Here is a 26,927-nt window from a genome sequence, read left to right on the forward strand (position 1 = left end):
TTTTTTTTAGTTATTTAATTTAATAAAATAACATAACATTCATAACTTTTAAACTATTTACATTCAACAAAAAATAAGGAAATAATGAACACAGAGGCTGGTAATATGGAGGAACAGTAACCTCAACTATCTAAGAGGAACAAGAAGGAAAATCAGGAATAATGTAGACATTACTACACAAATCACAGGTTGATATCATTTCGAAAATTATATCCTTTAATGGATAACTATCGAGTTCAAGTCTAGCGTCGCTACATTACATGGGATGGCGACAGAGGTGTGACTTCCTGGGTGTTGGGCATATAAGCTCTACTGTCTTCATCGTCTTACTCGTAGGAAGGGGAATACTTGGGCTTATGGTCGTACTTGCCATACTCATGAGAGTCGTAATGAGCCTCACCCTCGTACTTGACATCAGCCACATAGCCTGAGTAACCGTCCACGTAATAAGTCACAGTCTGGAGACGACCGTCGGGAAGCTGCACGTAGTACGACCCCTTGGTGTTGTCACCATCACGGCTTTCCTGGTGACCGAAGTCGTTATAATAATCGTCTTTTACTTTATACTCGAACTCATACTTAGGGTGTCCGTGCTCGTAAGAGTGCTGTAAATAAAAGTAAATCATATCTTATAATATTATAATATATTCAATGAATAAATTTTACTTGAGTCACTGAGAAGGATATCCTTTTATTAATATTAATGACTCAAAATAATAAATCTGAAGTAATTATGTTATGCCACATACATTATGACACTAAGGATCTCACAAGGGGAAAAGATGAAGTACAGAAACAGGAGAACACTAGATATTTCGACCGTAACCTACCGTCACCCTCTACAATATACAGTATATCGACATATACAAGGCTCTCGTGTTTCTGTATTTCCTCTACATTTACTGTGGTATTTCAATGATAACATACAACGTATATTCTCACGTACATGATTATGATGATAGTCGCCATGGTTGTCATGATCGTCATGGTTGTCATGGTCGTCATGGTATATAGGAGGCGAGTCTGCGGCAGCCACAGCCACCATAGCCAGCAAGAGAAGTACCTGTAAAACAAGTGAATAATTAAAGTTTTCCAAAACACTAGAAAGAGAAACACTAACCCATTTTTCACGTTGGGTGGTCGCCTTCAGATGGGTTCAAATAACATATAACGAAACGGAGAATTATTGTAAGTCTCGCTATGATTGATTCCTCTTTTTATTTATGCAACAAAATATTTATGTCTGTGAGATGAAAAGATATGAAATATTGACTATATGTTCTCTTGTCGCCATGATAAAATCAATAATATTTTTGTAATGGCAATATCTGGCAAAGAATAAAGCTGCTACCAGAGCTGCCTACCTTAATGTTCATGGTGAAGTAACGTTGACAACTGATGCCCATCACCAGGTTGGTGCTTCTATTTATACCTGGATTTACACATCGATGCAGGACACGTTTCTCCAGTGACCTTCGCTTATGTGACAAATGTAACAAAGAGCCGGTTCGCTGCTCCATTACTTCATCAAGTTTTTACTTCAGCAAAAAAATGTGGGAACTGATGCGAAAACCAACCAAGCAAAACAGCGAATACCCAAACACGGCTGAAATTATCTCAATAATCAGAAAAAACAATATTTACAACATTGTCCTGCAGCACTAACTCACACATGCACGCTGGCGCACACAGAGTATGATACATATCTGATTTTCTTAGACTAACATATGAGAAAGTTGTGGTTATGATAGATCGGAAAGAGAGAGAGAGATTAGATGCGTATATTCCTGAGGAAGTTTTAAGAAAAGCTACAGCTCTAGCCCAGCACACACTAAGTACTCATGGTTGTATCTCCGTAGCAGGAAAGGGGACCAGGGAAGCCCACGCTCTCACACACGTTTACATATAAGAAGAACTTTGTCTAAATGAACTAAGACAATGAAGACTGATTTATGGACAGATTAAATAAGAAAACTTTCCCGTTTTGTTGTTCATTTCTTTTTGTGTTTTCTTACTTTTTGCAGAAGTAAATATCAATCTCGCTACATGTCAAGTATAGTTGAAATTTTGACATAAACAAGTTCCCAGATTTTTATTTAATTAATTTCTGTACAGTTGTAAAGACGTAGAGTACCTCAGTATATCACACATGTTTGAGAATGTATTAAGGGCAATATTCCCATATGACTCTGATCGCTTAAAGCCAATATAATGCTGAAGAACAATGCGAACATAAACTTTTCTATTGTGTATAAATTTTCTTGTTCTAATGGAAAGAAACTTTTCTTTAATGAGGAATGTCTGAATATATATATAATTCAAATTTTGATTTAATTTGCTCTCGGGTTGGATTGGGTTGGGTTGGGTAGAATACTATGATAAGTAATCTAGACTAAGTCAAGTCAAAGGCAATGAGGTTTAATTATAAATGTCTCGTTATTGTTGATAATCTTGGGTGAAGAGGAGACAGAGTACTCCCGAAAAACTGGTTCTGTAAATTGCTCGACGCAAATGTGTCTTTACACGGATCCCGACTTGGGTTAGGTTATTTTAATTATAATATTTCTATAAGACTTGGATGCTTATGGAGTGATCCTCATGTATGCTTCTCGGACAAGAGTTTGTCATATAACAACAAATGAAAGATTAAAACTGGGCAAGTAGGTGGTGGTCTACTTGGTGTCACCTGCATCTGATGTTGTCTTAGTTCAAGTGAGGAGCATCGATACGGGGATTTGTTAGTTAAACGTACCTATAAAAAAAATCACCGGTGCCATCAACAAAAATGAAGTCATCAGAATATTTCCAGCAGTTTACTCACAGGAATCTTACATTGTTTTCCGTAATCATGTATCCCTCCACATTCTGTCAACTGACGAGCTATAGATCTACTCAGTAACGCTACCACCATATCATCTCCATAGGCCTAAGAAGGCATGTGGTTGGGCTCAGGATTTTCCCCTTGATATTTCTTACTTTAGAACCTGTGCGTAAGAAACTCGGTTACACCTTGTGGCTCTCAGTCACAAATATTTCCCTCATGACTTACAACATTCAATCTCTTTCTGCTCTTTTTATTCATTAAGCCAAAAAGGTTTACATTATAGTTTGGTTCATTACGAAACTACAGCTGAGGGAATGAGGTAATAATAATCTACCTTTTAGAAATTTCAGCCAGGATGCGGCGTGTGTTGTATAAAAAATCTCTTGAATGTGTTTTAAATGTCATTTTCGTCCTGGTGTATAATAGTTTGTCATCTATTCCTTACTTGTTTGAACTTTGTAATCACGAAGAAAGAGACACAATTATGTAATGACCACAAATAAGTTTGTTTCAATATTTTGTTTCTTAGAAAAAATACAGCCAAAACAAGGAAATAATTAATGTTATCTGTAACTTGGCGTCGTGGCAGATGGTGGAGGACAACATGTAGTATAAGTCGTCAAGAACATAAGGTGATTATAGAAAACTATTTATTTTTAAGTATTTTAATTTAACAACATAAGAGAACATACAAACTATTAACATTCAACAGATAATTAAGAAAATAAAGAACACTGAGGCTGGTAATATGGAGGAACAGTAACATCAACTATCTAAGAGGAACAAGAAGGAAAATCAGGAATAATGTAGACATTACTACACAAATCACAGGTTGATATCATTTCGAAAATTATATCCTTTAATGGATAATTATCGAGTTCAAGTCTAGTTTCGCTATATTACATGGAATGGCGACAGAGGTGTGACCTCCTGAGTGTTGGGCACATAAGCTCTACTGTCTTCATCGACTTAATCGTAGGAAGGGGAATACTTGGGCGTATGGTCGTACTTGCCATACTCATGAGAGTCGTAATGAGCCTCACCCTCGTACTTGACATCAGCCACATAGCCTGAGTAACCGTCCACGTAATAAGTCACAGTCTGGAGACGACCGTCGGGAAGCTGCACGTAGTACGACCCCTTGGTGTTGTCACCATCACGGCTTTCCTGGTGACCGAAGTCGTTATAATAATCGTCTTTTACTTTATACTCGAACTCATACTTAGGGTGTCCATGCTCGTAAGAGTGCTGTAAATAAAAGTAAATCATATCTTTTAATATTATAATATATTCAATGAATAAATTTTACTTGTGTCACTGAGAAGGTTATCTTTTTATTAATATTAATGACTCAAAATAATAACTCTGAAGTAATTATGTTATGCCACATACATTATGACACTAAGGATCTCACAAGGGGAAAAGATGAAGTACAGAAACAGGAGAACACTGGATATTTCGACCGTAACCTACCGTCACCCTCTACAATATACAGTATATCGACATATACAAGGCTCTCGTGTTTCTGTATTTCCTCTACATTTACTGTGGTATTTGAATGATAACATACAACGTATATTCTTACGTACATGATTATGATGATAGTCGCCATGGTTGTCATGATCGTCATGGTTGTCATGGTCGTCATGGTATATAGGAGGCGAGTCTGCGGCAGCCACAGCCACCATAGCCAGCAGGAGAAGTACCTGTAAAACAAGTGAATAATTAAAGTTTTCCAAAACACTAGAAAGAGAAACACTAACCCATTTTTCACGTTGGGTGGTCGCCTTCAGATGGGTTCAAATAACATATAACGAAACGGAGAATTATTGTAAGTCTCGCTATGATTGATTCCTCTTTTTATTTAATCAACAAAATATTTATGTCTGTGAGATGAAAAGATATGAAATATTGACTATATGTTCTCTTGTCGCCATGATAAAATCAATAATATTTTTGTAATGGCAATATCTGGCAAAGAATAAAGCTGCTACCAGAGCTGCCTACCTTAATGTTCATGGTGAAGTAACGTTGACAACTGATGCCCATCACCAGGTTGGTGCTTCTATTTATACCTGGATTTACACATCGATGCAGGACACGTTTCTCCAGTGACCTTCGCTTATGTGACAAATGTTACAAAGAGCCGGTTCGCTGCTTCATTACTTCATCAAGTTTTTACTTCAGTAAAAAAATGTGGGAACTGATGCGAAAACCAACCAAGCAAAACAGCGAATACCCAAACACCGCTGAAATTATCTCAATAATCAGAAAAAAAACAATATTTTAAACATTGTCCTGCAGTACTATCGCACGCATGCACGCCCGCGCACACACATTGTGATACATATCTGATTTACTTAGACTAACATATGAGAAAGTTGTGGTTATGATAGATCGGAGAGAGAGAGAGAGATTAGATGCGTATATTCCTTAGGAACCTCTAAGAAAAGTGTAGCTCTAGCCCAGCACACACTAAGTACTCATGGTAGTATCTCCGTAGCAGGAAAGGGGACCAGGTAAGCCTACGCTCTCACATACGTTTACATATAAGAATTTTGTCTAAATGAACTAAGACAATGAAGACTGATTTATGGACAGATTTAATATGAATACTTTCCCGTTTTCTTGTTCATTTCTTTTTCTGTTTTCTTAAAATTTGCCGAAGTAAATATCAATCTCGCTACATGTCACGTATAGTTGCAATTTTGAAATTAACAAGTTTCCCTGATTTCATGTAATTAAATTCTGTTTAGTTGTATAGACGCAGAGTACCTCAGTATATCCCATATGCTTGAGAATGTATTAAGGGCAATATTCCCATATGACTCTGATCGCTTAAAGCCAATATAATGCTGAAAACATTGCGAACATAAACTTTTCAATTATGTATAAATTTTTATTGTTGTAATGGATAGACAGTTTCCTTTAATGACGAATATCTGAATACTTTTACAGTCTATTTTTGGATTTAATTTGCCCTTGGGTTGGGTTGGGTTGGGTTGGGTTGGGTAGAATACTATGAAATGTAATCTCGAGTCACTCAAGTCAAAGGCAATGAAGTTTAATTAAAAGTGTCTCGTTATTGTTCTTAGATAATTTTTCTGATGATAATCTTGGGTGAAGAGGAGACTGAGTAGTGAGTACTCCCGAAAAACTTGTTTCTGTGAATCGCTCGACGCAAATGTATCTTGACACTGATCCCGACTTGGGTTAGGTTATTTGCATTATAATAATTCTTTAAAACTCGAATGCTTATGAAGTGATCCCCATCTAAATTTATCGGACAAGAGTTTGTCATATAACAACAAATGAAAGATTAAAACTGGGCAAGTAGGTGGTGGTCTACTTGGTGTCACCTGCATCTGATGTTGTCTTAGTTCAAGTGAGGAGCATCGATACGGGGATTTGTTAGTTAAACGTACCTATAAAAAAAATCACCGGTGCCATCAACAAAAATGAAGTCATCAGAATATTTCCAGCAGTTTACTCACAGGAATCTTACATTGTTTTCCGTAATCATGTATCCCTCCACATTCTGTCAACTGACGAGCTATAGATCTATTCAGTAACGCTACCACCATATCATCTCCATAGGCCTAAGAAGGCATGTGGTTGGGCTCAGGATTTTCCCCTTGATATTTCTTACTTTAGAACCTGTGCGTAAGAAACTCGGTTACACATTGTGGCTCTCAGTCACAAATATTTCCCTCATGACTTACAACATTCATTAGTTTACATGTTCCTGCTTCTAATATTTTCAGTCCCTGGGAAGGTGACGCCACGGTGAATGCATTTAACAATAACACAAGTTCAATCTCTTTCTGCTCTTTTTATTCATTAAGCCAATAAGGTTTACATTATAGTTTGGTTCATTACGAAACTACAGCTGAGGGAATGAGGTAATAATAATCTACCTTTTAGAAATTTCAGGCAGGATGCGGCGTGTGTTGTATAAAAAATCTCTTGAATGTGTTTTAAATGTCATTTTCGTCCTGGTGTATAATAGTTTGTCATCTATTCCTTACTTGTTTGAACTTTGTAATCACGAAGAAAGAGACACAATTATGTAATGACCACAAATAAGTTTGTTTCAATATTTTGTTTCTTAGAGAAAATACAGCCAAAACAAGTAAATAATTAATGTTATCTGTAACTTGGCGTCGTGGCAGATGGTGGAGGACAACATGTAGTATAAGTCGTCAAGAACATAAGGTGATCATAGAAAACTATTTATTTTTAAGTATTTTAATTTAACAACATAAGAGAACATACAAACTATTAACATTCAACAGATAATTAAGAAAATAAAGAACACTGAGGCTGGTAATATGGAGAAACAGTAACATCAACTATCTAAGAGGAACAAGAAGGAAAATCAGGAATAATGTAGACATTACTACACAAATCACAGGTTGATATCATTTCGAAAATAATATCCTTTAATGGATAACTATCGAGTTCAAGTCTAGCGTCGCTACATTACATGGAATGGCGACAGAGGTGTGACTTCCTGCGTGCTGGGCACATAAGCTCTACTGTCTTCATCGACTTAATCGTAGGAAGGGGAATACTTGTGCTTATGGTCGTACTTGCCATACTCATGAGAGTCGTAATGAGCCTCACCATCGTACTTGACATCAGCCACATAGCCTGAGTAACCGTCCACGTAATAAGTCACAGTCTGGAGACGACCGTCGGGAAGCTTCACGTAGTACGACCCCTTGGTGTTGTCACCATCACGGCTTTCCTGGTGACCGAAGTCGTTATAATAATCGTCTTTTACTTTATACTTGAACTCATACTTAGGGTGTCCATGCTCGTAAGAGTGCTGTAAATAAAAGTAAATCATATCTTTTAATATTATAATATATTCAATGAATAAATTTTACTTAAGTCACTGAGAAGGTTATCTTTATATTAATATTAATGACTCAAAATAATAACTCTGAAGTAATTATGTTATGCCACATACATTATGACACTAAGTGTATGTATATTATGTATGCTGGATTATGTATTATGTATGTATATTATGTATGTGCTCCATTTATATTTATTCAGCCTAGCTAGCAGCGTGTGGCAATGTTATTACCATATCCCACATGCTTAATTAATGTGCCTGGCGACGTATGGAAGCTGCTAATGTATCACTTGCCATACGTCGTCTATGGTAGTTGACCAGGACCTTAGCTAGGGAGCAGTGCTACCCACCTCTGTGTACATACTCTTATCCAGTAAACCGAACCTACAAAACTATACAGGTGTTTGTGTTCTCTCCTGTATATAGAACTTATTACCCAGAACATCTAACATGGCGCAGTGCGTAGTTTTACTGGATTATTACGAGTGATTAGTGCAAGTTTGTGGAAAGCCGGCTGATGGATCCCCGCCTTGGGTCAACCCCGCGTCATCCCTCGAAGAATTTCGCAACTTTGAGCAGTGTCAGTGACAGTGATTTTCTGTGAAGTGTTTAGTGCATTGTGTGTTTCGTGCCATTCATGTGTGACCTTGTTCGAACGGATTTCCAAGGTATACGGCATGTTCTGGGCATTTGTGGGGTGTAGAGCTCAGCGCACCCTCCTCTGACCGTTTACAGAGAGCGACTGAGCTACTCCTATCTCCACCCCCCTCCCTCACAGCGCCGCCTCCACCCCCCCCTCACAGCTGGGGCGAGACGCTCTGCCTGCCTGAGACATACACACATACATGTACTAACACTTGCTGACCGCGCGGCTTCATTATATATATTTTATATATATAACCTACTTATCTGTGTATTTAATTAAATTTTTTGTCTGAAATCTTGTTGATACGACGGGCTGACCGGTCAACACTGATTTAAGACACAGTACACAGATAAAGTAGTTATGTCTCATGCCTTACGTAGCCGTGGACCCAGCGCCTGGATGAGTCAAGCGGATGATAGTCCCCCAGAGATGGATGACCAGGCCGGCCCAGCTCCCACAACATCGCGCAGCCCTTCACCTCAACATTCAGCGTTATCTCCAGAGATAATTGCCTTAATGAAGTTTATGAGAGATGAGAGACGCGAGGATGAAGCTCACAGACGTTTGGCGGATGAGCACAGAAGGCAAGCAGAGGCAGAACGAGACCACCAACGGAGAATGGAAGACAGTGCACGGTTTGAAGCCTTGATATCTCGCCTCACTGTTAACCAAGCCCCTGGCTCTAACACTGCCTCGGTACTGAATGGTTCAGATACCTCATCCATGCTTCCTTCACGCCCCCCAGCCCCACCTAAAGCAGCAGCTCAAACGCCGCCCATCTTGGAGCCTGATGTAAATTTCCAGACTTTTCGCGAATGGCGGCGGCGGTGGGCTGATTATGCTACAATGGTGGATCTCCAGAGTTTGTCACAGCCTAAACAACTCATCCAGCTGCGTATGTGCCTGTCCTTGGAAGTTCAGCGTGTCTTAGAACATACGTTGCAGGTACCCCCAACCTCTTCGCTGTCTGTAGAGGAGGTACTGGACGTTCTACAACGGCACATCAAAGGACAGCAGAATGAAGCTCTGCGCAGGAGGGAATTGTTTAGCTGCAGACAGATGGAGGGTGAGTCTTTTGACGCTTTTTATGTACGTCTTAAGAGAGCCTCGGAAGAGGTAGATATATGTTTAGGCCACCACCAGCAGTGCGAGGAGACCCAGTTGAAGCAGGTGATCCTGATGGGTGTTAAGGACGAGGAACTTGTCCAACGCCTCACCTCCCTCGACTCTTCCTCTTCTCTTCAGGATGTGTTGACGATATGTCGCTCCTATGAGGCTGCCAGGTGTGCCACCTCTGCCATCCGAGCTCCCCCTACAGCTGTACGCGCTGTTTCCCGGTACAAGAAGGACAAGAAGTCTGCTCCTACGCCTTCGCCCACCACGTCCACGCCCGGTTCATTTTGCAACAACTGTGGTAAGCAGCACGGAACACAGGTATGTCCAGCTGCTCAGTCTACCTGCAACAGTTGTGACCGTATGGGCCACTGGTCGCTCACAGTGCGGTGCCCAGCTAAGTACGTACAGTGCAATGTGTGCGGTCGTCTGGGCCACTATGACAAGTGTTGCCCTCCCAACAAACCCAAGGAACAGCGTCAACGGAAGCTTCAGCGCCCTTCTACCAGAGAGGGCCGCCCACAGTCGCCAAATCAGAGGCACGACGACCCTGGACAAAGCCCGACCCATTTTAGGAGGGTGTACTCCTCGCATCCCAGGACCAAAGTCCCCCAGTACATCAGCGTCATCGTGACCTACGGCGGTGTGTCATCCCGTCTTCAGATGTTGCCCGACACCGGCGCTGATGCTACAGTCATCGGTCCCCAGCATTTGCGATGCTTGGGGCTCTCTCCAAGCGATCTAGGACCGCCTCCCGAGGACCTCCGCTTTATGGCAGATGGTTCACAGATGGCCCCAGCCCTGGGTTCACTCTATGCACATGTCACCTTTGGCAACAGGTCGTGTCAGGCCTGGATTGACGTGCATAATGGTGTCCCGACTCCCTTGCTGTCCTACAGACATTGTCAAGAGTTGGCCATCATCTCCCAGGACTTCCCAACACCGATTCTCGAGGTAAATTACGCCAACAGGGTGCATGAAGGGAGCAGCAACTACCCTGCTGCCGCCCTACCCCTACCTCTGGCCAGTGACACCTCTCCTTCGGTAGTTGTCCCTGCTGCATCACGTCCCCACGCCCTGGCTCGCCTTCACGACAGTCACCGTGGAGCTGAGGCCACCAAACGACGTGCACGACAGACTGTGTTCCGGCCTGGCATCGACCCCGACATCTCCAATGCTGTCCAGGTGTGTAAGCCCCGCCACGTATTACAACCCAGCCAGCAGCAGGTACCCTTCATGAGTGACGACAACCCCACCCGCCCCTTTGAGTCTGTGTCGGCCGACTTTTTCTGTGTGTCAGGAAAGTCCTTCCTGGTTATCGTCGACCGTCTCTCTGGTTGGCCGGTTGTCATCAAGGGCGGTAATGACACGACGTCTGCCGCCACCATCAGCAAGTTCCGCCACTACTTCCGTGACGTGGGCGTTCCTGTACGCCTGCGAACCGACGGAGGGCCTCAGTTCACAAGCCGGGACTTTGCTGCGTTCCTTGACCGATGGGGAGTCCGGCATGTGTTGTCATCGCCCCATTACCCGCAGTCCAACGGCCACGCTGAGGCTGCTGTCAAATCTTTGAAGCACCTCATCCTTAAGGTGGCCCCTTTTGGGAATATTGACTGCGAGGCCTTCGACCGGGGTCTTCTTGAACTCCGCAACACACCTAACTACACCGGACGCTCCCCTGCCCAGGTTTTGTATGGACGCCCCCTTCGTTCTTGTGTCCCTGCTCACCCTCAATCCTTCTCCAAGGAGTGGCAGGCTAAGACAGAGGATTGTGATCGCCGAGCCGCCGAACGTGTTCAGGACGTCGTCGCCCGCTACAACGACCACGCCCGTTCTCTCCCCAGGTTGAGTGTCGGTACCCAAGTCCGTGTTCAGGACCCGACCTCCCTACGTTGGGACAAAGTAGGCGTAGTCATGGGTCTCGGCAGGTCACGGGACTACCAGGTGCGGTTACCCAGTGGTCGCGTGTGGTGGAGGAACCGCCGTTTTCTCCGCCCCGTAACACTGCCTTCTGCTGGCCCCGCCACCAGTGTTGAGTCCCACACCCTTCCCAGTGATGAAGTCCCTCGACGCTCAGAACGGATCCAGAAGAAGAGGTCCGCTCAAGACTTTGCTATGAGCGTATAGGGGGGAGGGAGGTGTATGTATATTATGTATGCTGGATTATGTATTATGTATGTATATTATGTATGTGCTCCATTTATATTTATTCAGCCTAGCTAGCAGCGTGTGGCAATGTTATTACCATATCCCACACGCTTAATTAATGTGCCTGGCGACGTATGGAAGCTGCTAATGTATCACTTGCCATACGTCGTCTATGGTAGTTGACCAGGACCTTAGCTAGGGAGCAGTGCTACCCACCTCTGTGTACATACTCTTATCCAGTAAACCGAACCTACAAAACTATACAGGTGTTTGTGTTCTCTCCTGTATATAGAACTTATTACCCAGAACATCTAACACTAAGGATCTCACAAGGGGAAAAGATGAAGTACAGAAACAGGAGAACACTGGATATTTCGACCGTAACCTACCGTCGCCCTCTATAGTATACAGTATATCGACATATACAAGGCTCTCGTGTTTCTGTATTTCCTCTACATTTAGTGTGGTATTTCAATGATAACATACAACGTATATTCTTACGTACATGATTATCATGATAGTCGCCATGGTTGTCATGATCGTCATGGTTGTCATGGTCGTCATGGTATATAGGAGGCGAGTCTGCGGCAGCCACAGCCACCATAGCCAGCAGGAGAAGTACCTGTAAAACAAGTGAATAATTAAAGTTTTCCAAAACACTAGAAAGAGAAACACTAACCCATTTTTCACGTTGGGTGGTCGCCTTCAGATGGGTTCAAATAACATATAACGAAACGGAGAATTATTGTAAGTCTCGCTATGATTGATTCCTCTTTTTATTTATGCAACAAAATATTTATGTCTGTGAGATGAAAAGATATGAAATATTGACTATATGTTCTCTTGTCGCCATGATAAAATCAATAATATTTTTGTAATGGCAATATCTGGCAAAGAATAAAGGTGCAACCAGAGCTGCCTACCTTAATGTTCATGGTGAAGTAACGTTGACAACTGATGCCCATCACCAGGTTGGTGCTTCTATTTATACCTGGATTTACACATCGATGCAGGACACGTTTCTCCAGTGACCTTCGCTTATGTGACAAATGTTACAAAGAGCCGGTTCGCTGCTTCATTACTTCATCAAGTTTTTACTTCAGTAAAAAAATGTGGGAACTGATGCGAAAACCAACCAAGCAAAACAGCGAATACCCAAACACAGCTGAAATTATCTCAATAATCAGAAAAAAAACAATATTTTAAACATTGTCCTGCAGTACTATCGCACGCATGCACGCCCGCGCACACACAGTATGATACATATCTGATTTACTTAGACTAACATATGAGAAAGTTGTGGTTATGATAGATCGGAGAGAGAGAGATTAGATGCGTATATTCCTTAGGAACCTCTAAGAAAAGTGTAGCTCTAGCCCAGCACACACTAAGTACTCATGGTAGTATCTCCGTAGCAGGAAAGGGGACCAGGTAAGCCTACGCTCTCACATACGTTTACATATAAGAATTTTGTCTTAATGAACTAAGACAATGAAGACTGATTTATGGACAGATTTAATATGAATACTTTCCCGTTTTCTTGTTCATTTCTTTTTCTGTTTTCTTAAAATTTGCCGAAGTAAATATCAATCTCGCTACATGTCACGTATAGTTGCAATTTTGAAATTAACAAGTTTCCCTGATTTCATGAAATTAAATTCTGTTTAGTTGTATAGACGCAGAGTACCTCAGTATATCCCATATGCTTGAGAATGTATTAAGGGCAATATTCCCATATGACTCTGATCGCTTAAAGCCAATATAATGCTGAAAACATTGCGAACATAAACTTTTCAATTATGTATAAATTTTTATTGTTGTAATGGATAGAAACTTTCCTTTAATGACGAATATCTGAATACTTTTACAGTCTATTTTTGGATTTAATTTGCCCTTGGGTTGGGTTGGGTTGGGTTGGGTTGGGTAGAATACTATGAAATGTAATCTCGAGTCACTCAAGTCAAAGGCAATGAAGTTTAATTAAAAGTGTCTCGTTATTGTTCTTAGATAATTTTTCTGATGATAATCTTGGGTGAAGAGGAGACTGAGTAGTGAGTACTCCCGAAAAACTTGTTTCTGTGAATTGCTCGACGCAAATGTATCTTGACACTGATCCCGACTTGGGTTAGGTTATTTGCATTATAATAATTCTATAAAACTCGAATGCTTATGAAGTGATCCCCATCTAAACTTATCGGACAAGAGTTTGTCATATAACAACAAATGAAAGATTAAAACTGGGCAAGTAGGTGGTAGTCTACTTGGTGTCACCTGCATCTGATGTTGTCTTAGTTCAAGTGAGGAGCATCGATACGGGGATTTGTTAGTTAAACGTTCCTATAAAAAAAAATCACCGGTGCCATCAACAAAAATGAAGTCATCAGAATATTTCCAGCAGTTTACTCACAGGAATCTTACATTGTTTTCCGTAATCATGTATCCCTCCACATTCTGTCAACTGACGAGCTATAGATCTACTCAGTAACGCTACCACCATATCATCTCCATAGGCCTAAGAAGGCATGTGGTTGGGCTCAGGATTTTCCCCTTGATATTTCTTACTTTAGAACCTGTGCGTAAGAAACTCGGTTACACCTTGTGGCTCTCAGTCACAAATATTTCCCTCATGACTTACAACATTCAATCTCTTTCTGCTCTTTTTATTCATTAAGCCAATAAGGTTTACATTATAGTTTGGTTCATTACCAAACTACAGCTGAGGGAATGAGGTAATAATAATCTACCTTTTAGAAATTTCAGCCAGGATGCGGCGTGTGTTGTATAAAAAATCTCTTGAATGTGTTTTAAATGTCATTTTCGTCCTGGTGTATAATAGTTTGTCATCTATTCCTTACTTGTTTCAACTTTGTAATCACGAAGAAAGAGACACAATTATGTAATGACCACAAATAAGTTTGTTTCAATATTTTGTTTCTTAGAGAAAATACAGCCAAAACAAGGAAATAATTAATGTTATCTGTAACTTGGCGTCGTGGCAGATGGTGGAGGACAACATGTAGTATAAGTCGTCAAGAACATAAGGTGATTATAGAAAACTATTTATTTTTAAGTATTTTAATTTAACAACATAAGAGAACATACAAACTATTAACATTCAACAGATAATTAAGAAAATAAAGAACACTGAGGCTGGTAATATGGAGGAACAGTAACATCAACTATCTAAGAGGAACAAGAAGGAAAATCAGGAATAATGTAGACATTACTACACAAATCACAGGTTGATATCATTTCGAAAATTATATCCTTTAATGGATAATTATCGAGTTCAAGTCTAGTTTCGCTATATTACATGGAATGGCGACAGAGGTGTGACCTCCTGAGTGTTGGGCACATAAGCTCTACTGTCTTCATCGACTTAATCGTAGGAAGGGGAATACTTGGGCGTATGGTCGTACTTGCCATACTCATGAGAGTCGTAATGAGCCTCACCCTCGTACTTGACATCAGCCACATAGCCTGAGTAACCGTCCACGTAATAATTCACAGTCTGGAGACGACCGTCGGGAAGCTGCACGTAGTACGACCCCTTGGTGTTGTCACCATCACGGCTTTCCTGGTGACCGAAGTCGTTATAATAATCGTCTTTTACTTTATACTTGAACTCATACTTGGGGTGTCCATGCTCGTAAGAGTGCTGTAAATAAAAGTAAATCATATCTTTTAATATTATAATATATTCAATGAATAAATTTTACTTGATTCACTGAGAAGGTTATCTTTTTATTAATATTAATGACTCAAAATAATAACTCTGAAGTAATTATGTTATGCCACATACATTATGACACTAAGGATCTCACAAGGGGAAAAGATGAAGTACAGAAACAGGAGAACACTAGATATTTCGACCGTAACCTACCGTCGCCCTCTACAATATACAGTATATCGACATATACAAGGCTCTCGTGTTTCTGTATTTCCTCTACATTTACTGTGGTATTTCAATGATAAAATACAACGTATATTCTCACGTACATGATTATGATGATAGTCGCCATGGTTGTCATGATCGTCATGGTTGTCATGGTCGTCATGGTATATAGGAGGCGAGTCTGCGGCAGCCACAGCCACCATAGCCAGCAAGAGAAGTACCTGTAAAACAAGTGAATAATTAAAGTTTTCCAAAACACTAGAAAGAGAAACACTAACCCATTTTTCACGTTGGGTGGTCGCCTTCAGATGGGTTCAAATAACATATAACGAAACGGAGAATTATTGTAAGTCTCGCTATGATTGATTCCTCGTTTTATTTAATCAACAAAATATTTATGTCTGTGAGATGAAAAGATATGAAATATTGACTATATGTTCTCTTGTCGCCATGATAAAATCAATAATATTTTTGTAATGGCAATATCTGGCAAAGAATAAAGCTGCTACCAGAGCTGCCTACCTTAATGTTCATGGTGAAGTAACGTTGACAACTGATGCCCATCACCAGGTTGGTGCTTCTATTTATACCTGGATTTACACATCGATGCAGGACACGTTTCTCCAGTGACCTTCGCTTATGTGACAAATGTTACAAAGAGCCGGTTCGCTGCTTCATTACTTCATCAAGTTTTTACTTCAGTAAAAAAATGTGGGAACTGATGCGAAAACCAACCAAGCAAATTAGCGAATACCCAAACACGGCTGAAATTATCTCAATAATCAGAAAAACAATATTTACAACATTGTCCTGCAGCACTAACTCACACATGCACGCTGGCGCACACAGAGTATGATACATATCTGATTTACTTAGACTAACATATGAGAAAGTTGTGGTTATGATAGATCGGAAAGAGAGAGAGATTACATGCGTATATTCCTGAGGAAGTTTTAAGAAAAGCTACAGCTTTAGCCCAGCACACACTAAGTACTCATGGTTGTATCTCCGTAGCAGGAAAGGGGACCAGGTAAGCCTACGCTCTCACATACGTTTACATATAAGAAGAACTTTGTCTAAATGAACTAAGACAATGAAGACTGATTTATGGACAGATTAAATAAGAAAACTTTCCCGTTTTGTTGTTCATTTCTTTTTGTGTTTTCTTACTTTTTGCAGAAGTAAATATCAATCTCGCTACATGTCAAGTATAGTTGAAATTTTGACATAAACAAGTTCCCAGATTTTTTTTTAATTAATTTCTGTACAGTTGTAAAGACGTAGAGTACCTCAGTATATCACACATGTTTGAGAATGTATTAACGGCAATATTCCCATATGACTCTGATCGCTTAAAGCCAATATAATGCTGAAGAACAATGCGAACATAAACTTTTCTATTGTGTATAATTTTTCTTGTTCTAATGGAAAGAAACTTTTCTTTAATGACGAATGTCTGAATACATCTACAATTTAAATTTGGATTTAATTTGCTCTCGGGTTGGATTGGGTTGGGTTGGGTAGAATACTATGATAAGTAATCTAGACTAAGTCAAGTCAAAGGCAATGAGGTTTAATTATAAGTGTCTCGTTATTGTTGATAATCTTGGGTGAAGAGGAGACAGAGTACTCCCGAAAAACTGGTTCTGTGAATTGCTCGACGCAAATGTGTCTTTACACTGATCCCGACTTGGGTTAGGTTATTTTAATTATAATATTTCTATAAGACTTGAATGCTTATGGAGTGATCCTCATGTATGCTTCTCGGACAAGAGTTTGCCATATAACAACAAATTAAATATTGAAACTGGCCAAGTGGGCGGCGGTCAACTTGCATCTGGTGCTGTCGTGGTTCAAAGGAGGAGCATCGATACGGGGATATGTTAGTTATATGTACCTATACAAAATTCACCGACGCCAACAACAACAATGAAGTCATCAGTAGATTTCCAGCAGTTTACTCACAGGAATCTTACATTGTTTTTCCATAATCATGTATCCCTCCACATTCTGTCAACTGACGAGCTATATAGATCTACTCAGTAACGCTACCACCATATCATCTCCATAGGCCTAAAAAGGCATGTGGTTGGGCTCAGGATTTTCCCTTTGATATTTCTTACTTTAGAACCTGTGGCTCTCTGTCACAAATATTTCCCTTATGACTTACAACATTCATTAGTTTACATGTTCCTGCTTCTAATATTTTCAGTCCCTGGGAAGGTGACGCCACGGTGAATGCATTTAACAACAAGAAAAGTTTAATCTCTTTCTGCTCTTTTTATTCATTAAGCCAATAAAGTTTACATTATAGTTTGGTTCATTACCAAACTCCCGCTAAGAGAACGAGGTAATAATAATCTACCTTTTAGAAAGTTCAGTCAGGAAGCGCGGCGTGTGTTGTATAAAAAATCTATTGAATGTGTTTTAAATGTCATTTTCACACCTGTTGTATAATTGTAACTGGCAATGATGTATTATTGAAGAGTTTGTCATCTATTCCTTATTTGTTTGAACTACGTCATCAGAAAGAAAGAGGCATAATTATGTAATGACCACAAATAAGTTTGTTTCAATATGTTGTGTCTCAGAGAAAATACAGCCAAAACAAGTAAATAATTAATGTTATCTGTAACTTGGCGTCGTGGCAGATGGTGGAGGACAACATGTAGTATAAGTCGTCAAGAACATAAGGTGATTATAGAAAACTATTTATTTTTAATTATTTTAATTTAACAACATAACAGAACATACAAACTATTTACATTCAACAAATAAGTAAGAAAATAATGAACACAGAGGCTGGTAACAGAGGAGCAGTAACCTAAACTAACTAAGAGGAAGAAGAAGGAAAATCAGGAATAATGTAGACATTACAACACGAATCACAGGTCGATATTATTTCGAAAATTATAACCATTAATTGATAACTATTGAGCTCAGGGTCTAGCGTCGCTACATTACATGGGATGGCGATAGCGGTGTGACCTCCTGGGTGTTGGGCACAAAAGCTCTACTGTCTTCATCGACTTACTCGTAGGAAGGGGAATACTTGGGCGTATGGTCGTACTTGCCATACTCATGAGAGTCGTAATGAGCTTCACCCTCGTACTTGACATCAGCCACATAGCCTGAGTAACCGTCCACGTAATAAGTCACAGTCTGGAGACGACCGTCGGGAAGCTGCACGTAGTACGACCCCTGGGTTTTGTCACCATCACGGCTTTCCTGGTGCCCGAAGTCGTTATAATAATCGTCTTTTACTTTATACTTGAACTCATACTTAGGGTGTCCATGCTCGTAAGAGTGCTGTAAATAAAAGTAAATCATATCTTTTAATATTATAATATATTCAATGAATAAATTTTACTTGAGTCACTGAGAAGGATATCCTTTTATTAATATTAATGACTCAATATAATAAATCTGAAGTAATTATGTTATGCCACATACATTATGACACTAAGGATCTCACAAAGGGAAAAGATGAAGTACAGAAACAGGAGAACACTGGATATTTCGACCGTAACCTACCGTCGCCCTCTACAGTATACAGTATATCGACATATACAAGGCTCTCGTGTTTCTGTATTTCCTCTACATTTAGTGTGGTATTTCAATGATAAAATACAACGTATATTCTCACGTACATGATTATCATGATAGTCGCCATGGTTGTCATGATCGTCATGGTTGTCATGGTCGTCATGGTATATAGGACGTTTGTCTGCGGCAGCCACAGCCACCATAGCCAGCAGGAGAATTATCTGTAAAACACGTAACTTGTTATTCAAGTAGCGCTACCTTTTTCATAAACAGGAGAAATTTAAGCTATATGTCACTTTAGCTTCACTGGTCGATTTGGACATTAAGCATTGAGCAAATAAATAAATTGGGTTAACTCTCGCCTGCGATAGTGTCTCTGCTTTGTTATATATTGCAACATTTCAAATATACTTCTGGTGTTAAAGGCAAATATATCTTGATAGTATGCTCCTTTTGCCTTAATTAAGTGATATATTTGACTATAGTTACACGAATAAAGTATTTAACAATATCAGTGGGAAGATAAAGCTGCTACCAGAGCTGCCTACCTTAGTGTTCATGGTGCAGTAGTGTTAACAACTGATGCCCATCACCAGGTTGGTGCCTCTATTTATACCTGGACGTGCACAACGATGCAGGACACGTTTCTCCAATGATCTGCAATTATTTGAGGAAGGTTGCAAAGAACCGGCTTGTTGACTCTTAACTTCATCAGTTTTTTAGTTCTGGTAATGATTGGTTGGTGGGGATGTAAGAGTGTGGGATCTCGTTTAGCGGAAGGGCAAGCATTATGTTCTTATTATTTTCAATTATCATAGCCTTCTTAACGCTTACTCTTGGAAGAGATTTTAATGCCTTTCTACTAATTTACAAAAAGATTTTATTGTGATGAGGCGATAATTAAGAAGTTATTTCAGTGAACGATTCTATCGCTCACCGAACACAATGATAACCAGTGAGAAGCAGACTGGTGAGCGCGGCCCCGTGATACGCAGTGGCAAAGTAGGGAGAGAAAGACAAGGCACTATACCCATGACAAGTGTATATATTGACCAAACATGGCTGCCCAAATAATGCAGTCAGTGTAATAAAAGCAAATGAGGGTAGGTTAGGTTAGGTTAGGTTAAAAATAAAATATTCATCCACTTGTCATGGTCTGTAATTTCAACGAAGCAGTCTAGTTTACTCACACATAAGCTGCTAAAATTAAATAAAAATGACTTGTGTTAAGGATATCCGAGGAAGCTGATATCTTGAAGTGGCTATTTAGTTCAGAAAAAAAACAGCATAAACAAATTCAGTAAAAAAATTAACTTATATCTATATTATCTTCAGTGTAATTAAGGGGTTATGGTAAAAAATGAAATAAAACCTAACCTAACCTAATCATTTACTTGTGTTTTTATCTTTAAGAATTGCTGTCCGTTTGTTTACTTTGTTGTTGATGCTACGCCCACTCATCCACCCAACCAGTTGATGCTACGCCCACTCCTCCACCCAACCAGTTGATGCTACGCCCACTCCTCCGCCTAACCAGTTGATGCTACGCCCATTCATCCACCCAACCAGTTGATGCTACGCCCACTCCTCCGCCTAACCAGTTGATGCTACGCCCATTCATCCGCCTAACCAGTTGATGCTACGCCCACTCCTCCGCCTAACCAGTTGATGCTACGCCCATTCATCCGCCTAACCAGTTGATGCTACGCCCATTCATCCGCCTAACCAGTTGATGCTACGCCCACTCCTCCGCCTAACCAGTTGATGATCCGCTAACCCAGTTGATGCTACGCCCCACTCCTCCGCCAACCAGTTGATGCTACGCCCATTCATCCGCCTAACCAGTTGATGCTACGCCCATTCATCCACCTAACCAGTTGATGCTACGCCCACTCCTCCGCCTAACCAGTTGATGCTACGCCCATTCATCCGCCTAACCAGTTGATGCTACGCCCATTCCTCCGCCTAACCAGTTGATGCTATGCCCATTCATCCACCTAACCAGTTGATGCTACGCCCATTCATCCACCCAACCATTTGATGCTACGCCCACTCCTCCGCCTAACCAGTTGATGCTACGCCCATTCATCCACCCAACCAGTTGATGCTACGCCCATTCATCCACCCAAACAGTTGAAGCCAGCGTAAATTTGTTCGCCTCTGGACTTACGAGCAGAACGGGGGTATAAATTCTCTGAACCGACCTTATAGGGACTGGAACACTCGCATTTAGTATCGTGGCTATATGGTAGAGGGAACTGTTTACATTGTGAGGTACTAAGAGTAATTCATAGTTTCGATACTTTTTATTGCCATTGTTTACAGTATTTACACTCAAAAATAATTATGAAAATACAGATTATAATAGCTGTCAACATGAAGGATTTGTAGTCTTCGATATTTAAAAACAAGATCAAGGAAGAGAAACAGAAAAATGTGGTTTATAATATTGATCACTCTCGGTTGGTGGTGTTGGTTGGTGTGGGTGTGGCTAGTGTTGGTTGGTGTAGGTGTGGCTAGTGTTGGTTGGTGTGGGTGTGGTTGGTGTTGGTTGGTGTGGGTGTGGTTGGTGTTGGTTGGTGTGGGTGTGGCTGGTGTTGGTTGGTGTGGGTGTGGCTGGTGTTGGTTGGTGTAGGTGTGGCTAGTGTTGGTTGGTGTGGGTGTGGCTGGTGTTGGTTGGTGTGGGTGTGGTTGGTGTTGGTTGGTGTGGGTGTGGTTGGTGTTGGTGGTGTAGGTGTGGCTGGTATTGGTGGTGTATAATCAAGGTGTTTGCCCAAGTTTTATTGGAGAGTTCGGCGACTGTAGTGGATCCTATGCGATTCGCTCAATATTCCTCACAATACTGAATACATCTTTTCTGGTTGTATACATAATCACAATCCAATGTTTTGGTTCTAAATTCGTCAATAATATGTAATAAACCAGAACACCATTATGGAAGTTGACAAAGACCTTTACAACTTGGTATCGGGGATGTATGGTAAAGGTAATAATGTCAGGTACTAAGGTCAAGTACTAAGGTCAAGTACTAAGGTATAATTTATAACACAGATACTTTTTGGTAACATAGTTTATATATAACGAACATAATATTTACATAAAAATAATCAAGTGAAAAGTTTGAAAAACATGCAGAAAAAGAAGAAGTCCTATTTATCACTAAAGGTCATTGGTACTTCATAAATATTATTCATTAAAGAATAAAATCAAGTTATTTCGGCCATAACAGCTGCTGCTGACGTAGACAATATGACCTCCTGGCTGATGGACATAGTAGCCTCTCCTAACTGCCTCCATTTACTCGGACACATACAAAGGCTTGTAGTCGTACTTGGGTGGTTCGTAATCGTTGTATTTTATGTAAGTTTCAGGGTAATGAGCCTCACCCTCGTATTTCACCTCGGCCACGAAGCCTGAGTCACCGTCCACGTAGTAAGTGACGATCTGCTTACGAGTGTCGGGAAGAGAGACGAAGTACGACCCCTGGGTGTGGTCGCCGTCACGGATCTCCTCGTGGCCGTAATGATTGTAGTCATTCTTCACTAACCACTTGAACTTATACTTTGCCTGTAAACAAAAGTACAACGCCGTCACATTATGTTGTATTAAGCACTGATCAATAAATGTTAAATTATTTTTATGATTAAATTTCATAACCAGCACCAAAGTACATAAACTCATTTACATCTTCATGGTCACCATAGTATGAGGGCCGTTCATCTGCGGCAGCCACAGCCACCACAGCCACCACAGCCAGCAGGAGAAGTACCTGTAAACAAATGATTAATTAACTTATTCAACCTGCATAACTGTAATCATCAACATAATAAGATAAGGCAAATGTTTCTTTAGTTGGTTGGTATCCAAGATGGTCAAGATGGTTCATGATGTATACCCAATAAGCTTAGATTTTGAGGCTTTACAGTTTTATCTACCTTGGTGCTCATGGTGCAGTAATGACAGTAAATGATGTCATGTATCGAGGAGTTGGCTTTATATAAGCGTGCATACACACACACACACACACACAAAATGACACCGGACAAATTTCTCTATTAGTTCGTGTCTGTCTTGGAGGAGGTAAAGAAAAAGGTCTAGACTCTCGCCTTCATAAAGAATTCACTTTCGATTGACCGTGTTGGATTACTTTTTTTTTTTACATAACCTGAATGTGATGTCAAAAGGAATTTACAAATTGTTCTTTTGTTGACAGAGATCTATTGTGAGTGTTGGTTAAAGAGTATTTTCATAGCTAAGAATATCTGTCCTACGAGGCATATACTGGTCTAAACTGAGCTGTGTTAATCGGTGGAAGATGGCGACATTCTTCTTGTTTAATCCACCAGGACAGGATCTTAGCCTCACATAAACAGCTTAGATTACAAACAAAGAACCAGGTAAAGGTATGATTTAAACACCTATAATTTTAATGGATATAAAATACATCGTCTGATATACATAATTTGGTTTAAATAAGAAGATGAGAACAGAAGGAGAGAAGGTTTGGTTTAAAAATCTATACTAACTAATCTATTGATCACACCTGGGTAAAACCAGTTTAATATTAACTGGCAGACAGACTTCCGCAACTCCACACTTCCTGATAACCGGTTAGACTGTGTTACGAATCACCTAGGGGGTTACTGACACTCTGAGCCGACAACCAGTCTCATATAGACAGTCATTTCTTGTGCTCACATTATGACATTTTATATTCATACATTTCACTTTTCTGAGACCAGGTGGGATATTCCTACCCCATTACGTCACATTGGGATAATATGACACATGTTTAGATGGTTTGCGTCTTATAACATACGGAAGATATTGTAGTAAAACGTACACGGGAGATGTCAGGTCGTAATAAACCATACACGGAAGATATCAGGTCGTAATAAACCATACACGGAAGATATCAGGTCGTAATAAACCATACACGGAAGATATCAGGTCGTAATAAACCATACACGGAAGATGTCAGGTCGTAATAAACCATACACGGAAGATATCAGGTCGTAATAAACCATACACGGAAGATATCAGGTCGTAATAAACCATACACGGAAGATATCAGGTCGTAATAAACCATACACGGAAGATATCAGGTCGTAATAAACCATACACGGAAGATATCAGGTCGTAATAAAACATACACGGAAGATATCAGGTCGTAATAAACCATACACGGGAGATATCAGGTCGTAATAAAACATACACGGAAGATATCAGGTCGTAATAAACCATACACGGGAGATATCAGGTCGTAATAAAACATACACGGAAGACATCAGGTCGTAATAAACCATACACGGAAGATATCAGGTCGTAATAAACCATACACGGAAGATATCAGGTCGTAATAAACCATACACGGAAGATATCAGGTCGTAATAAACCATACACGGAAGATATCAGGTCGTAATAAACCATACACGGAAGATATCAGGATAGTTAGTGGTATGAAGACCTGGATGCTCTAAGATTTATAACATGACTTTATCCCCATAATTTAACAACAGACAACTTATTTAATTATTATAGTCCGTATAATTTCGACACCAGATGTAACCTCTATGCTTAATCCATCTGTTGATTATATTTACAATTATTAAGAAATTTTAAAGTATCATTAGTAGATATAATTAGCCTCGTGTTGCTATTGATAAGCTCGTATCCCAAGTTTTCAGCATTGTTGCATAAAGGGAAATATTTGAAGTGATTATGATGTGAACAACTCGTCAAAAACTTAGCTGTTAACTCCTCAGGCTATTGGTAGAGAGAGAGAGAGAGATCACTGACCACTATAAAAACAAGATTACACCAATTACGGACACAGTTCAATAAGTTTCGATAAGACAAAATCAGTGTTTCCGCCGGAAGATAGATGGTGGGGTCAGGTTGTGCTCGCTAACCCCACCAAGTCTTACCACACCGGCCTCAAGAGTCCCTGACCTACGGAGAGGAAACGTGGAAAGCCTTATATTCCTTTTGAAAGACGAAGTTCACGCTTGGTGTTTTGGTCGACCGTAGACGAACAGAATAACTTGCCCTTGAACATCACGCTCAGGCATATAAAGGCAGACGTCAGATGGCCCGTGGGCAGTACTACAACAACCTCCACAAGACCAGCAATGGACTCTAAGGTATAGTAATCGCTTCTCTACGAGCTTATGTGTCTTAGTGAATAATTTTTGTGCTTTTGTCATCACTTAGGCGTCGTTGCCCTCATCGTCTGCTTGATGTGTGTGTGTGTGTGTGTGTGTGTGTGTGTGTGTTTAAATTTTCCCTGTTATCGAATATTGTCACAACATCTACATTCAACTAACAGTCACAACTACCTACAGGTATTCATCTTCCTCGGTTTGGTAGCGATGGCTGGGGCTGACCGACGCCCCTCTTACTCCTACAGTGACCCTGAGGTGAGATAACACCGTCCAAGAGTTGATCAGGCGGATAAAATTATTGCATTTGGTGTTAGTGTTTCTGGGTATTATATAAATTCAGTATAAATTAACGTATATAAAACACAAAGTCGATACGTTTTGAAGCATTTGTTTACATATTAATCTATTAGAAATCTCTACGATAGTTATTTCATCCGCTGCTCTGCTCCTCCAGTCCTCAGAAGACTCACTTGAGGAGCCCACCAAGTATGGCTACAACTGGAACGTGAAGGATGGCTACTCAGGCAACGACTTCACTCATCAAGAGGACCGTGAGGACGACAACACCAAGGGGTCGTACTCGGTGCAGCTTCCCGATGGTCGTCTGCAGACTGTGACTTACTACGTGGACGGTGACTCAGGCTTCGTGGCCGAGGTCAAGTACGAGGGTGAGGCTCAGTACCCCGAGTCTGAGGAGTCTAAGGAGTACACACCCACCAAACCCCGGTACTTCACTCCCGATTCCGAGGAGTCTGTGGAAGTCCCAGTGTACACTCAACCCAGGAAGTCATACGGTCGCCACCAGTGACTCGAGTACGCGGGCTGCTTCCATCCTGGTATACCCGTCGAAGGTGTTGGTGTTGTGATGTGTTAATGTGCTTCACTAGCTGGGGTCCTAAAGCGCGTACCCAAAGTTACTGAACATTATACATAAGACATCAGTTACAACTACACAAGAGAGACAAGCCTCCCTCGTCACTACAGAGGCCCCCAGACCATCACTCCAGCAGCCATCAGGACGTAATGATTATCGTGAATGCATTATTTTACTGTTGCCAAAATCTGACGATACCTCTGCACGACGGTGGCCTCAGTACCTCCTCTTAACCTATGCTTCAAACCTTAAATAAGCCTTTTCTTCTCGTGTTAGATAGTTCCCGGCTGTAATACTTTACAGTCTGTAATTAATATTTATTAAATTAATTGTAGTTCGAATTATGTGACTTTCATATTACCTTCAGCTAAGATAAGAGTCTCAGCGTAATTTTGAAGTCATTAGTTTTGTATACCTTCACTTATGTTAACCCATTAAATGTGTTCTTACATCTCTAATTAGGAAGAGAATTTAGCGTAGGAACCTTTATGAGTTACAGTTAAGGGTGTTGAGCGAGGGTCGAATATGAAGGCCGCCTCAAAGGTTAAGGTCTAGTGAACACGACCACCTTCCTTCTTACAAAGACTTGAGTAATTCTTATAAATATTCCTGTGAACAATGTGTCCCTGGATGGTAGTGAATGTTTACCGCTTCATCATACAGTATTTAGAGCGTCCCAGAAAAATGTCCCTGCTTCCCTCCCTCCCTGCCTGCTCTCTGAGACACTGTGAGTTGGAGGGAGGGAGGGAGGGAGGGACATTTTCTGGAACACCTTATATAGATGGAGTGTGACGGCCAAGTGAATACAACGCTCATCTTCTGTTCTGAGCACCACTGGTACGACACCGGGGCC

General features: G+C 40.6%; 7 protein-coding genes across 7 annotated transcripts; 1 reads left to right on the forward strand and 6 right to left on the reverse strand.

Annotated features, from left to right (window-relative positions):
* LOC121869436 (pro-resilin-like) lies at positions 1 to 1,437 on the reverse strand. Its single transcript, XM_042370780.1, has 3 exons — positions 1,365 to 1,437; positions 947 to 1,063; positions 1 to 605 (listed from the first exon to the last, which is right to left on the reverse strand). The coding sequence occupies exons 1-3, from the start codon at positions 1,404 to 1,406 to the stop codon at positions 327 to 329; spliced, it is 438 nt and encodes a 145-aa protein (XP_042226714.1). The 5' UTR covers positions 1,407 to 1,437; the 3' UTR covers positions 1 to 326.
* Positions 1,438 to 3,473: 2,036 nt separating this feature from the next.
* On the reverse strand, positions 3,474 to 4,866 carry LOC121869437 (pro-resilin-like). The gene is made up of 3 exons (XM_042370782.1): positions 4,832 to 4,866; positions 4,414 to 4,530; positions 3,474 to 4,072 (listed from the first exon to the last, which is right to left on the reverse strand). The coding sequence occupies exons 1-3, from the start codon at positions 4,841 to 4,843 to the stop codon at positions 3,794 to 3,796; spliced, it is 408 nt and encodes a 135-aa protein (XP_042226716.1). The 5' UTR covers positions 4,844 to 4,866; the 3' UTR covers positions 3,474 to 3,793.
* A 2,190-nt stretch (positions 4,867 to 7,056) lies between these two features.
* On the reverse strand, positions 7,057 to 12,553 carry LOC121869438 (pro-resilin-like). The gene is made up of 3 exons (XM_042370783.1): positions 12,519 to 12,553; positions 12,101 to 12,217; positions 7,057 to 7,655 (listed from the first exon to the last, which is right to left on the reverse strand). The coding sequence occupies exons 1-3, from the start codon at positions 12,528 to 12,530 to the stop codon at positions 7,377 to 7,379; spliced, it is 408 nt and encodes a 135-aa protein (XP_042226717.1). The 5' UTR covers positions 12,531 to 12,553; the 3' UTR covers positions 7,057 to 7,376.
* A 2,101-nt stretch (positions 12,554 to 14,654) lies between these two features.
* LOC121869439 (pro-resilin-like) lies at positions 14,655 to 16,090 on the reverse strand. Its single transcript, XM_042370784.1, has 3 exons — positions 16,013 to 16,090; positions 15,595 to 15,711; positions 14,655 to 15,253 (listed from the first exon to the last, which is right to left on the reverse strand). Exons 1-3 carry the CDS (start codon positions 16,052 to 16,054, stop codon positions 14,975 to 14,977), a joined length of 438 nt encoding a protein of 145 aa, XP_042226718.1. The 5' UTR covers positions 16,055 to 16,090; the 3' UTR covers positions 14,655 to 14,974.
* A 2,111-nt stretch (positions 16,091 to 18,201) lies between these two features.
* LOC121869440 (pro-resilin-like) lies at positions 18,202 to 19,669 on the reverse strand. The gene is made up of 3 exons (XM_042370786.1): positions 19,585 to 19,669; positions 19,141 to 19,257; positions 18,202 to 18,799 (listed from the first exon to the last, which is right to left on the reverse strand). Exons 1-3 carry the CDS (start codon positions 19,594 to 19,596, stop codon positions 18,521 to 18,523), a joined length of 408 nt encoding a protein of 135 aa, XP_042226720.1. The 5' UTR covers positions 19,597 to 19,669; the 3' UTR covers positions 18,202 to 18,520.
* Positions 19,670 to 22,101: 2,432 nt separating this feature from the next.
* LOC121869441 (pro-resilin-like) lies at positions 22,102 to 22,992 on the reverse strand. The gene is made up of 3 exons (XM_042370787.1): positions 22,972 to 22,992; positions 22,722 to 22,805; positions 22,102 to 22,603 (listed from the first exon to the last, which is right to left on the reverse strand). The coding sequence occupies exons 1-3, from the start codon at positions 22,981 to 22,983 to the stop codon at positions 22,334 to 22,336; spliced, it is 366 nt and encodes a 121-aa protein (XP_042226721.1). The 5' UTR covers positions 22,984 to 22,992; the 3' UTR covers positions 22,102 to 22,333.
* Positions 22,993 to 25,141: 2,149 nt separating this feature from the next.
* On the forward strand, positions 25,142 to 26,416 carry LOC121869442 (pro-resilin-like). Its single transcript, XM_042370788.1, has 3 exons — positions 25,142 to 25,179; positions 25,381 to 25,455; positions 25,655 to 26,416. Exons 1-3 carry the CDS (start codon positions 25,168 to 25,170, stop codon positions 26,006 to 26,008), a joined length of 441 nt encoding a protein of 146 aa, XP_042226722.1. The 5' UTR covers positions 25,142 to 25,167; the 3' UTR covers positions 26,009 to 26,416.
* The last annotated feature ends 511 nt before the right edge of the window (positions 26,417 to 26,927 follow it).

Source organism: Homarus americanus, unplaced genomic scaffold, assembly GCF_018991925.1.
Source record: "Homarus americanus isolate GMGI-L3 unplaced genomic scaffold, GMGI_Hamer_2.0 scaffold23578, whole genome shotgun sequence".
Classification (NCBI taxonomy): Eukaryota; Metazoa; Arthropoda; class Malacostraca; order Decapoda; family Nephropidae; genus Homarus; species Homarus americanus.

Excerpts from the sequence above, each read along its gene's own strand:
- LOC121869436 (XM_042370780.1), bottom strand. The coding sequence starts at position 1,406 with ATGGGCATCAGTTGTCAACGTTACTTCACCATGAACATTAAG. Across the intron at positions 1,064-1,364 it reads ACTTCACCATGAACATTAAG|GTACTTCTCTTGCTGGCTAT; the intron begins GTAGGCAGCTCT and ends CTTGTTTTACAG. Across the intron at positions 606-946 it reads GCGACTATCATCATAATCAT|CACTCTTACGAGCACGGACA; the intron begins GTACGTGAGAAT and ends TTTTATTTACAG.
- LOC121869438 (XM_042370783.1), bottom strand. Across the intron at positions 7,656-12,100 it reads GCGACTATCATGATAATCAT|CACTCTTACGAGCATGGACA; the intron begins GTACGTAAGAAT and ends TTTTATTTACAG.
- LOC121869442 (XM_042370788.1), top strand. Across the intron at positions 25,456-25,654 it reads ACTCCTACAGTGACCCTGAG|TCCTCAGAAGACTCACTTGA; the intron begins GTGAGATAACAC and ends CTGCTCCTCCAG.
- LOC121869440 (XM_042370786.1), bottom strand. Across the intron at positions 18,800-19,140 it reads GCGACTATCATGATAATCAT|CACTCTTACGAGCATGGACA; the intron begins GTACGTGAGAAT and ends TTTTATTTACAG.
- LOC121869439 (XM_042370784.1), bottom strand. The coding sequence starts at position 16,054 with ATGGGCATCAGTTGTCAACGTTACTTCACCATGAACATTAAG. Across the intron at positions 15,712-16,012 it reads ACTTCACCATGAACATTAAG|GTACTTCTCTTGCTGGCTAT; the intron begins GTAGGCAGCTCT and ends CTTGTTTTACAG. Across the intron at positions 15,254-15,594 it reads GCGACTATCATCATAATCAT|CACTCTTACGAGCATGGACA; the intron begins GTACGTGAGAAT and ends TTTTATTTACAG.
- LOC121869441 (XM_042370787.1), bottom strand. Across the intron at positions 22,604-22,721 it reads ACTATGGTGACCATGAAGAT|GCAAAGTATAAGTTCAAGTG; the intron begins GTAAATGAGTTT and ends TTTTGTTTACAG.
- LOC121869437 (XM_042370782.1), bottom strand. Across the intron at positions 4,073-4,413 it reads GCGACTATCATCATAATCAT|CACTCTTACGAGCATGGACA; the intron begins GTACGTAAGAAT and ends TTTTATTTACAG.